General features: G+C 39.5%; 2 protein-coding genes across 2 annotated transcripts; both read left to right on the top strand.

Moving 5' to 3' along the window:
• Nucleotides 1-530: 530 nt before the first annotated feature.
• On the top strand, nt 531-5,984 carry ndufs2 (NADH:ubiquinone oxidoreductase core subunit S2). Its single transcript, XM_028976069.1, has 14 exons — nt 531-686; nt 1,097-1,200; nt 1,287-1,477; nt 2,028-2,148; nt 2,287-2,399; nt 2,497-2,571; nt 2,655-2,732; nt 2,871-2,956; nt 3,326-3,445; nt 3,539-3,668; nt 3,748-3,843; nt 5,447-5,530; nt 5,621-5,678; nt 5,796-5,984. The coding sequence occupies exons 1-14, from the start codon at nt 583-585 to the stop codon at nt 5,831-5,833; spliced, it is 1,398 nt and encodes a 465-aa protein (XP_028831902.1). The 5' UTR covers nt 531-582; the 3' UTR covers nt 5,834-5,984.
• Nucleotides 5,985-6,109: 125 nt separating this feature from the next.
• On the top strand, nt 6,110-9,099 carry fcer1g (Fc epsilon receptor IgFc epsilon receptor Ig). Its single transcript, XM_028976078.1, has 5 exons — nt 6,110-6,345; nt 7,947-8,038; nt 8,117-8,155; nt 8,377-8,400; nt 8,705-9,099. The coding sequence occupies exons 1-5, from the start codon at nt 6,285-6,287 to the stop codon at nt 8,765-8,767; spliced, it is 279 nt and encodes a 92-aa protein (XP_028831911.1). The 5' UTR covers nt 6,110-6,284; the 3' UTR covers nt 8,768-9,099.
• The last annotated feature ends 3,535 nt before the right edge of the window (nt 9,100-12,634 follow it).

Here is a 12,634-nt window from a genome sequence, read left to right as displayed (position 1 = left end):
TTTATTCTGCTGGTAGGACTGTATCCTGTATTAATGTGTCTTTAGAAAATAAATCTTGATCTTACTGTACTGTTCTTCGTAGCTAAAAAAAGAGAGACAACGTTAAAACAATGTACAACATTATTGAACTTTCATGTTTTTATTTCCTTTTATTTTTTCTCAATATTTTTTAAAAAATGGTATGTAATTATTTTTCCACAGTATTACAGAAATAAAGCACTGTTTTTATAAAAAGTGTAAATGTGTTGTGTCTCTGAGTTGTCATTGTATTAGCCCAAATATAGATATATATGATGTATATTTAGCCAAATCATGTTTCTTGCAGCATTTTTAGATGCCAGAGTAACGAATAACTGCCAATTTTATAAGCGTATATATGAAAAATATTGTAAAAGCTATTTTATTTGACAAATGTGTTACCTTTAAATCGTCGTGCCAACTCCAAAGTCCTCGTGATAACAGTGTGCTTTCAATGCTGTAGGTGGCAGCAGCGGGACTCTAGATGTCGCAGTTCCGGGTTAACCGGGCGCAGAAGAAGAAACTTGCGCATGCCCACTGTGCTCTCAGAATTTGTCTGCCAAGATGGCGGCGACTCTTCTGAGGTCGCTCAGTAAACTCGGACGTCCTTCAACAATCATTTTAAATCGTAACGCCGTGAGCCCGGGATGCGTGGCCCTGCAGACCAGGTAATCTTTTCTGCATGTTGCTCACGGCGCTGTCGTCCTCGTTGCTCGACGCAGGGACCATAATATTCTCGCGTGTCCTCTCTGATGGTGTCTGCTGTAATGCTGGCATCTACCGTCATATTTCGTGTTCATGTTTTACAGCATAGGCCAGTGGTCAGAAAAATAAATAAATATTTTTCTTTATGCAAGAAAATAGCAGGATGACTCATCTTAAACATACAAGCGCAGTTATGCTGTGAAAAATGGTCGCACATCTATAAAGGTCTTTAATAACCATTATTACAGAAACACATTCTGCTATATAATATAAGTAGCAGGCTACACTTGGTTGTACACTTCAATTTGGACTGATATTAGTCATTTTGACGTCAGTTCACTCTTATGTATGTCTGTTTATTTTTCCCTCCCAGGCAGAAGCAGTGGCAGCCAGATGTGGAGTGGGCAGAGCAATATGCTGGAGCAGTAATGTACCCCAGTGCCATTACCCAGAACTGGGTTCCCCCACCATGGAATGGTATGGCTGCTGTTAATGTATATTTTCATGCCAGGTCCCCTGTGAAATGACATTTCTTTATCTCTGTGTCACATGCTGAACTGAAGATAAGGATCCGCCTGCAGAGAAGGAGGTGTCTAATTTGACAATCAACTTTGGGCCGCAGCACCCAGCAGCTCATGGTGTGCTGCGTTTGGTTCTGGAGCTAAGTGGGGAGTCTGTGAAGAAATGTGACCCACATGTGGGTCTTCTGCACCGTGGCACAGAGAAGCTTATTGAGTACAAGACCTATCTGCAGGTACGCTTCGCTCTTCGAAATATGAAAGGGGCAGTGGTAGGCATTAATATGGTCCTAGTAGACTAGCGTGTGACATTTGCATGTAAACCAGAAGAACACAAAGTCCCAGGTTCAAACCCCACTTACTACCATTGTGTTCCTGAGCAAGACACTTAATCTTGAGTGTCTCTAGGGGGACTGTCCCTGTAACTACTGATTTTAAGTAACTCTGATATGCTTTAAGTGTAAATCACCTTCCTGTTTGTTCAGTAGGCCATCTTGTCGGTGTACTATGGAATGTACTCTGTTTCACTGATCACAAAACCACTTTGCACATTTACAACCAGGCAGCTCCGCCTGCAGTTTTTATATATATATATATATGTGTGTGTGTGTGTGTGTGTGTGTGTATATAAACAGCAGACGGAGCTGCCTGATTGTAAATATATATATATGCTGTTTAATTCAACATTCTAGTAGTGTTTCAGCATCTTGTTAGATTTTATACCAGCCAAACATTAACACTTTTTATATGATATGTACTGCAGAAAGTTTCTCCTGTGTGTTTTAGGCCCTGCCGTACTTTGACAGATTGGACTATGTGTCCATAATGTGTAATGAACAGGCCTACGCTCTGGCTGTGGAAAAGCTCCTCAACATCACGGCACCACCCCGTGCACAGTGGATCAGAGGTTGATGCTGTTTCATGACTATTTGAGAAAAGAATGTGAAATAAACAGTAATCTGGGAGCTTTTAAGTGTATCAAAGTTACCAAAGTCACATAATCCGAGTATTTTCTTATCTGAGTTAAACTATGTCTGCTCCTCAGTTCTCTACGGGGAGATGACGCGCATCCTCAATCACATCATGACTGTAACCACACACGCACTCGACATTGGTGCAATGACACCCTTCTTCTGGATGTTTGAGGAGAGAGAGAAGGTGAGAGTGGCAGGAGGGATTGACCAGTGTCTCAGCATCTCAGTGCTCCACATCTCACCGCAGATGTGTAATGTCATCTCCCCCTCCCCCCTCTCAGATGTTTGAATTCTACGAGCGTGTGTCTGGCGCCAGGATGCACGCAGCATATGTCCGACCTGGTGGAGTGCATCAGGTGAGGAGGATGTGTGAAAAGGCAAAGATCTTCATTCCACAAGGGATTTGTTTTTTGATTGTGGTTTTGTTTATTGCTTTTAGGATCTTCCTTTGGGTCTCATGGATGATATCTACGAGTGGTGTAAGAGCTTTTCTCTGCGCATTGATGAAGTGGAAGAGGTAAGTTTTTTTGTTTTTTTCTCAGTCCTAGTTAGTGCAATCTTTGTCAAATTGGTCTCCTGATGAAAACATTGTATTCCGTTAGAATAAATGCTATGATTTAAATTTTATATATATTTCCCCTTCTCCCTCCTGTAGATGTTGACTAACAACCGCATATGGAAGAACCGAACTGTGGACATTGGGGTTGTTTCTGCAGAGGACGCCCTCAATTATGGCTTCAGGTAAAGATGCAGTGTGGTGAGGTTGCACATGACTGCTCCTTCACTCACACTCATTTTCCTTAAGCTTGTAGTCCTACACACACACACACACCTAGGGACAATTCAGAGTTGCTAACCAACATGGGGAGAGCATGCAAACTCCACACACGAAATTTCAGAGCTGGCATTCAATCTCACAACCTTGGGGTAGCGCCTTTACCACTCCACCGAAATACATGATTGGAAAGCATGAACTTGTAATGACTGTCAGGAGTTCATCAATCTTCATGTTACACCATACTTCCAAAAACAGTTCACTAGGTGTGTTTCAGTGCCTGGATTTGTGTGATGACCTGTGTGTGTGTGTGTGTGTGTGTGTGTCTCCCCCAGTGGTGTCATGCTCAGAGGCTCAGGTATTAAGTGGGACCTGAGGAAGTCACAGCCATATGATAAGTATGACGAGGTTGAGTTTGATGTTCCCATTGGCTCGAATGGGGACTGTTATGACCGGTGAGTATTTTCTTTCATATCTAATCTCAGCTTCCTGTTCTTTATTCACAGTAAGTGACTCTCTGACTTTCGCTCTCTCCATCTGTCTTTTAGGTACCTGTGTCGGGTGGAGGAGATGAGGCAGTCTCTGAGGATTATGCTCCAGGCTCTCAATAAAATGCCAGAAGGAGAGATAAAAGTGGATGATGCTAAGGTTGCCCCACCTAAGAGATCTGAGATGAAGGTTGGTCAGTCAGTCTGTCTGTCTTTCTCTCTTGTCTGTCTGTGACATTGGCATTGATTCTCCTCCCCCTACATTGCAGATGTCTATGGAGTCACTAATCCATCACTTCAAGCTGTATACGGAGGGATATCAGGTTCCCCCTGGAGCAACATACACAGCAGTAGAAGCACCAAAGGTGTGTGTTCATCCATAATTTAAGTCAGTATGATGGCATTTATTCTTGTGTTGCAACAGGATATTGGCCCTCAGTGCTGGCTGTCAAAGATAGCGACCCGGGAGTCGAGGCAGAGACTCACAATCCGACATATCGGACTTGTTGATAACGGCAACAGGGGTTGGAAAAACCCAGAAATCCAGGGGGGAAATAATGTCTGTCACAGTAAGACGTGGCCTCTCCGCACAAAATTTGGAAAAGTGTGGGGGGAAAAAAACATGTTTTTTGGGATTTGGGCTGAAATTAGGCTCTGTGGGGTCTACGAGTTGTATGCATTACCCCCCAAAAAATAGGAATGCGTTTATTATTTTAATCTTTTTTTTTTTAGACAAAAAAATATCAATTTATGACCGCCTGCTCCTTCGGCCGCTTTATTACAACCGCCTGCTCCTTCGGCCGCTTTATTACGACCGCCTGCTTCTCCTGCTCCGCTTTACAATGAACACTTGGTCCAGTGACCAAAGTTGCTGCTTAATGATTAAAGCCAGTTCCTCTGGAAAAAGGTTCAGACAGGTTCATCAAAATTTCTCTTTACTGTTGTAATTGAGTAAGTATTCAAAATGCTCATTAACCTATGATCTTGTGTTGGTTAAATTTATGATTCAGGTATATTCATGGAACAAAATGTTTTAAATGGTCAGTTGATGTTGAAAGAAATTATTTATGACCTGGTGATTGCGATGAAGTAAGGTTGATTTAATACACTGGTTGGCTGAGACTAGCCAGGACTACATACTGTGTGGGAAAAGGCTCACTTACAACTAGGACTAGGTGATACAATGCTAACAATAATTGTCAATTCATTAAATACATATATTTATATTTTATTCAGTTAATTTCAGTTGTTTTGGCTACCAGAAATAAAAATTGTTGTTTTGGTCCTATGCATTTTTCGTAAATGAAATTATCATACACTTTTACATCACAACATGTCTGTGTTACACTGGGAAACAGAACTCAAGTGTCCACAATAAATTGCTGCATAATAAATTTTACACATCCCCATAAACCGTTTATTTCATATTAATAATTTTACACCAACATGGTATATAATAACAATAAAAATGGTTTTACACTGGTACAGTTTTGTGCAGTCTTATTATCTGTTAATATTCCAGATATGGGTTAATGTAAAACATATCACTCAGTCAAATCCTGCTGTCAATTTTTTGGAATATTTTTTTATTCTCTGAAGCTTTTCACCTTCCAAGCAGCTAATGTTGTTTTGCATTTAATGTTGGTAAGCCGATTATAAATCTTCAAATACTGCAATTTTGAGCAATCGTTTGTGTCTGAATCCAGATGGAGTGACTTTCTATATGAGTGAGGAAAAAATAAATAAATATGCCCTTTGTTGTGACTTTTGGGCTTTAATGGTTTTTACATCCACTGTTGACGCCCACTAGATGGCAGCAGTACAATACGTTGTAGAACTTATTTTTCTCTCAAATTCGAACCGTTGAAGGTTTTGCTAAGGTTTCCTGGAACCACATGAGGAAGGTCACTAAGATCTTTTGTGTGAAAATGGTCAGTGATCACATTTCAAGTTGTTTTTTTGGCACAGGGAGAGTTTGGTGTGTACCTGGTCTCTGACGGTTCCAGCCGACCATACCGCTGCAAGATCAAGGCGCCAGGCTTCGCTCACTTGGTAAAGGATGTTTCTTTTTCTCCTTTGCTATTACTAATGGTCTGACACTTGTTTTATGTATTGATTGTTTCATTGGTTGATTAATTGCAGGCTGCTCTGGATAAAATGGCTAAAGGACACATGCTTGCTGATGTAGTGGCCATCATTGGTAACATGCATTTCCTTCAGACATTTGTTGTTTGTTTGTTTATTTATTTAAAATGTAATGTTTTATGAAAATGATATGATTTTACATTGTCTTCCCTTTATTTTGTTTGGATTACAGGCACACAGGATATCGTGTTTGGAGAAGTTGACCGTTAACACCATATTCTACAGATTCTTCTGGGTTTTTTTTGTCCATCTGTCTTCTGTCTCCATTGCACTGCAGAGGTCATCAGACAGGGAGGAAAGAACTCCGCCATACTGCTCTTGTATAAACGTTACAAACCTAATAAATATTTTAAAATTGAAATCCACTGTCACATCATTTATTATGTTTTTATAAAAACTCTCTAAAAACAAGGTGAAGTTTCTAGACGACCCTACAAGGGCAGGGGGAATGAGCAGTGTTTCATTTGTTGCTCTGTAATTGTGGGAGGGTGCTGAAATTAAAAAAATACATATCACAACCACAACTTCCCGTCCTCAACCAATGCTTCTTCCTTTCTGTCGAACTGAGAAGTCGAGGTCCTTTTTGAAGAAGAGTGGCCTGTGCCTTTCATCTTTTAAAAAAAATTCTGTCCACGTTCTCCATTCTTGGTGATTTAAAAAAATGAAGCGAGGATGCGCACTGATCTCGGCTCTTCCTCTATGGCTGTGCTTTGGAAACACTGGTGAGTGGTGATGCCTGCTTCGTGCTCAACAGTGTCATACATTAGGTGGTTTGGCAGAACGGTACAGTAGTAAATGAGACTTGGAGTAACTAGAGATCTTGGAGGGATGATGAAAGTTTTATTGGTCATGCTTTGGAAAGTAGAACTATGTTGCAGTTCAGGCAACCCAGAGGTGTAACTTCCTAACATGATGAGCTTTGCATAAAACTGGGACAAATGGAAATAAAAACAGAATGCAATAATTTGCAAACCAGTACATTATTCACAGTACAGTATTACCTTACTTGGAATTTGATTGTTGGTCCTAGACTTCTTTTTTAGGTTTATTGCTAAAAAAGGTTCAAAAAAGCAGATTTTAACAGAACTGGAACAACAATTTGCAACTAAATAGGTAAATAGCCAACAGGTCAGTAACATCATGACTGGATGTAAAGAGAGAAACTTCGAGGTGTGGAGTGTCTTGGAAGTGAGGATGTAAAATTGCAAAGAATAACAACACCAAATGATTCAGAGAATTTATTGAAATTCCTGATGAAGGGATAAGGCCGAAAATCTATTTTGGATGCCCTTGATCTTGTGACACGGCTCAAGGGATCTTGGCTCCAGCAACACAGTACTAAAAAAGTGAAATAACGGAAATCAATGCATGGGGCCATAGAGCTTGAGAGCCTATGGACTACAAAGTACTGCTGTACTATATGCTGTAAATATACATGTAGATGTAAGCATGGCTTCCTTGTGCTAAATTGACCTGTCTGCAGTCTGGACCCTTAACCAAATAAAAACATTTGGTGCATCATGAAACGAAAGAAACGATAAAGAAAACCCTGGAGCAAGTAGATGAATAAGTCAAAAATAAGACAAAAACAGGGCAGCGTTCCTCTCCTAAAACTCCAGCAATTGTCCTCTTCGGCTCCTAGACCTCAGTGATGGGAAAAAATGTACAATTTCTTAAAATATCATATGAAAACCATTTATTATATAATATTGTTTATATACAATTATAATATTTAACTTTTAGATTCAGTACATTTACTTATAATTAGGTTACCCCAAGGAAATTTGACAAGTAAAAAACATGGAAACTAAAAATATACCAAACATGAAAATATATACAGTGTCTTGTAAATGTATTAACTCCCTTGGCTTTTTTTTTACATTCCAAACTGTAATTGAAATGTCCTTTTAATTTTATGTGATGGATCTGCACAAGTTGCTGTATAAAAATTGAAATGACATTGCACATATGTATTTGCAATCACTTCACTTCATTTTTTATTATTTACTGTGCAAACAATTACCTTCCAAATTAGTGAAAGAGTCACAAAAACACTTTTTAAGAAGGCATACAGTAAAAATGTACTCATCCTCTGGAAGTGAAATGTCATTTAAATGGCCTTGTGTGCCTTGACTTGGTGGACACTGGTCTGGATTTGCAGGAGACACATTTCTGTTCCAAAAAAACTACTCCACCTTTTGCTCTAGTTTATTTGTATGGACTATTTATTTGTAGGTGTGTTGTGTTCAGGACTTTTCACTACTTAAATGCTGATTGCATTTGTGTTGTGTGCATGTTAACATCACTGTTTCCTTTCCATAAGCTGCAATGAGCGAGCCCCAGGTCTGCTATGTTCTGGACAGCATTCTGTTCCTGTACGGCATCGTGCTCACTGTCCTGTACTGTCGACTCAAGGTACGCATTTCTCTCCAACCTGTTCTTCATCTCCTCAAACCTGTTTTTTTAATCTCTCATCTCTGTTTCATTTTTTAGATTCTAAAAAGTAAAGAAAAAAGCAGCTACAACCCAGCGGTGAGAATAACTCTATAACTGAACTTTGGGTTTATTATCTTCTGTCTTATCTATCTCTCTCACACACACACACACACACACACACACACACAGACACACACACACACATACACAGAGCGAGAGAGACTTCATTTTCTTCCTTCTTTTGAGGATTCAAGCTTATCATATTATTAAAGTGCTAAAGCATAATAACATAACAACAAATACATTTTCCCCCACAGAAAACATCTGATGGCATCTATGAGGTAGGACTATTTCTCATTATTTTCTCATTCTCATGGACAACCATTTAGCCTTGCAGTTGAGTGTTATTTGGCATCCAGTATTGAAACCTTTAGGTTTTCTTTAGATAATATGCAAACTGAAAATCAGGACATTACCCAAGAACACCAACTGAAGCAAATGGACAACAATCATAATATATTTAGACGACTATGTTAGTCCTTCTTTTTCTACATTGTACACAGTAGAGGTAGCAGCACTTCTTGTGCTGCTGAATGGAAATATGAAGGTTACTATTTGCCTCCTTCACTTTCTGTCACCTTTCAGGGACTGGGCTGTCACAATGAAGATCCCTATGAGACCATCAAGCTCAAAGGAGAAGGAAATTAGAGAAGGACTTGAAAGGAAGAGCATAGCGGCACAGGAATGAAAACCACCGTATGGGTTGTCAGTATCTTTATGTTTATACATGGTTCTGTTGAGTTAGACATGAAGTATGAAAGTCTATTTCATTATAAACAGCCATTTGGGTAAAATGTTGTGAATATATATTTATTATTTCCATGAGCAGTACAACTTTTCTATACTCTAATCAAGTCATTAAATATTCCCAGCTCCATTTTAATGTTTCTGTTCCTCATTGCCATGACATGTCTTCTCTGGCCACCAGTCACTTTGTGTTTCGCATTGCCATTGGTGGTCTTAAAAATAAAAAATATGAAAGCGACCACATCCTGTTACCATATCCATTTTCAGTTATTCTATTCACATGCAAGAGAATGTAATAATTTGCAGTACATTATTCAGAGTACAGTACAAAATATTAGCTTACTTGGAATTTGATTGTTGGTCCTAGACTTTTACTGGATATATAGAGAGAAACTTCGAGGTGCGGAGTGTCTCAGAAGTGAAGATGTAAAAATTGCAAAGACTTAATAACATAACACCAAATGATTCAGAAAATCTGGTGAAATTCCTGATCAAGGAACAAGGCTGAAAATCAATATCGGTTGCACTTGCTGTTGGGAAACGGCTCAAGGGATCTTCCTGTCTCGCATTGCCATTGGTGGTCTTAAAAGTATACACGCACAGAGCTGGCCAAAATACCAAAGCCACCACATCCTGTTACCACACACACATTTTCATTGTTTCTATGTGCTCATATGCAAGAGAAAGGAGAGTGACCGTGACAAGCAGCTCCTTCTGTCTTTTGCTCACAAGGGTTTCATACCGCAAGGTAGCAGTGTTGTGTATGGAGTACCCTTCCAAGAGGTAGACCTTTATGTGGACATGACACTGTGCTGCGCTGAAATGGTGCAAATCAGGCTTTGCGAAAGTGGCCCTTTGGTCGTTGTCACACATAGACGCAGCAATGACGGGGACAAGAGGAGTTTCTACGATGCTTTCATTTCCCCAACGTGAGCGCTTATACAGATGCTGCCGATAGCACTGTTTATCTCTGATCAGTTAAATAAGAACATGAACAAATGATTGTGTTGTCTGTATTAATCTACAGTGTGTATTGTCGATTGAAGTTTTTTGATACTTGAATATATTTCAAATTTTAGATTCCAAAATCTAAAATTTGGTGTAGTCTGTACATGTACGTACATTTATTCACAGTGGAACATATAAAATATCAAACATTTGAACTGAGACAATACACAATTTTAAGAAAGCAGAATAGAAATAATATATCTGAATATATGTACTGTATATATAGCTTGCTTAATATTTTTTATTGGTCTGTTTTATTTATTTCATTACACATTTCTTAATGACACACTTATGTTGATTCCCATTTTTTAAAATATTTTTTATTTGAATGAACTGGATTTAAACTCAATATTTATATTGTTGAGTATAAACCACCTTCATTTTCAATGTATTCAATTTATTGGTAAGCATTTATACCATCATTTGTGTATTTTCCTTATTTTTCTGAACATGGCGAAGAAGGTGGTACATTTCATTAGTTTCATTACAGTTCTGTGGACTTTTAACCAAGTCATATGATTTGAAATATTTGTGAAGGATGTAATCATTTTTCCTGAGTGCAACTCTTCCAACTGATTGGTAAAACAGACACATTTGAGATAAAGAGCGTTCATGTTTAAGCTATTTATCTTGAATACAGTCTCTGAAAAGTTGTCTAAAATCAGAGTGAAGACCAGTAAATAAGCTGAAACAAGTCTAAAGCAGGATGCAGATGGACCTGGGTAGCATTTCTTCTACATTTCAGAGTTATATTACAGAGTGTTAGAGATCGGTGTGATTGTGTTCCATTTTAAAATGTGGAATACATCTATCAGTTGTGTTGAAATGTTTACTCTCTCCTTCCGCTCAGTTCCTGACAAAAGTTAGTGAAAGTTTCGCAATCGAGCAGACTGAAGAACCTAGAAGACCAGGAAGTACACTGATCTTTCGTAACTGCTGCAGAGGTAAATTCCTCTGAGGCTTATTTATGCCTTCTTCAAATGCCTAATCATGATCAGACCCAATTTTCCCAGTTCTTCTCAGAAACGGTCCTGTCTGCTGGAAATTTGTACAAAAACGCCAACAACAGTACTGCTGCTATAATACCACAAAACCGCGTCAGACAATTCAACAGCACCAACAACAATACTGCTGCTATAATACCACAAAACCGCATGTCAGACAATTCAACAGCACCAACAACAATACTGCTGCTATAATACCACAAAACCGCGTCACACAATTCAACAGCACCAACAACAATACTGCTGCTATAATACCACAAAACCGCGTCAGACAATTCAACAGCACCAACAACAATACTGCTGCTATAATACCACAAAACCGCATGTCAGACAATTCAACAGCACCAACAACAATACTGCTGCTATAATACAACAATAACAACAACAACATTTATTTCTTATATAGCCCAAAATCACATACAGTATGTCTCAATGGGCTTTGGCAGGCCCTACAGTTGACACCCCCCACACTTGACCCTTCTGCACACAAGGAAAAACTCCACACAAAAAAACTCATAGTGATACAGAGAGGGACCCCCTTCCAGGGTAGAGTGAGCCTGCAAATTGTGTCAGTGCAGGGTTGGATATGATATAATGATAAGTCCTACGGTTGTAGGGTTGGAGAAGTCCAGGATGTAGTCAGTGTCATGGTCTAGATTACGTGTCCATTATGATGTTACTGGTCCATTTGAAGATCCCTGAAGCTGTAGTTGTAATGGTGGTGGTGGCTGTGGTGACCCTCTGGTTTGTTTTATGTTTTGTCCTTGTAAAGCAGTTGTCAGGAACCAGGATTTATTTGCTGGTCTGATCACTGGGGTCTGCCAGTAGTCTGGGCGCTTGATTCTGTGTCTCGGAGAAAAACAAACAGAAGCAGCAGCAGACGGTTGCACTGTACGACCGATACTGAAATATTGGTGCTACAGTGGCCCGGTACCCTAACTAGGACAGCCTAGCTATGGTGAATTTATCTTTGTCTGTGTCTAACAGGGGGACTCTGTGATAAACTGGACTTTATAATTGACACTTTGCATCAAAATCAAGTGAAATGAGGGTCTAGTCAAAAAGCCAGAGAAAACAGATAGGTTTTGAGATTGGATTTAAACACTGAGACTGTATCTGAATCCCGGACACTGACAGGCAAGCTGTTCCACAACTGCGGAGCTCTATAGGAGAAGGATCTGCTCCCAGCTGTGACCTTCTGCACCTTTGGTACCAGTAGTGACCCCGCACCCATTGATCGAAGGGGGCGTGGCAGTTCGTAAAGAACCAAAAGTTCACTCAGGTACTGTGGGGCGAGACCATTTAGAGCTTTATAGGTTAAAAGTAGGAATTTGTAGTCAATCCTAAATTTGATGGGTAACCAGTGCAGTGATTGTGGTCAAATTTCCTGGTTCTAGTTAGAACTCTGGCTGCAGCATTCTGTACTAGCTGGAGTTTACTCATGCACCTACTAGAGCATCCAGACAATAATGCATTGCAGTAATCTAACCTTGATGTAATAAATGCATGGACCAACTTTTCTGCATCATGCATTGAAATGATATTTCTTATTTTCGCAATATTTCAAAGGTGAAAGAATGCTATTCTAGTGACATTATCTACGTGCAAACTGAATGAGAGACCTGCATCAAATGATGACACCTAGATCCTTCACTTCAGTACTCGGTGAGATAGAAAGGCTATCCAGGGTTATTGTGTAGTCAGCCAGTTTATGCCTGGCTGCTTGAGGCCCAAGTACAAGAGCTTCTGTCTTGTC

Source organism: Denticeps clupeoides, chromosome 1 (genome assembly GCF_900700375.1).
Source record: "Denticeps clupeoides chromosome 1, fDenClu1.1, whole genome shotgun sequence".
NCBI classification, from domain to species: Eukaryota; Metazoa; Chordata; class Actinopteri; order Clupeiformes; family Denticipitidae; genus Denticeps; species Denticeps clupeoides.
Note: the sequence above shows the minus strand (reverse complement) of the source record. Positions and strands in the feature narration are given on the sequence as shown.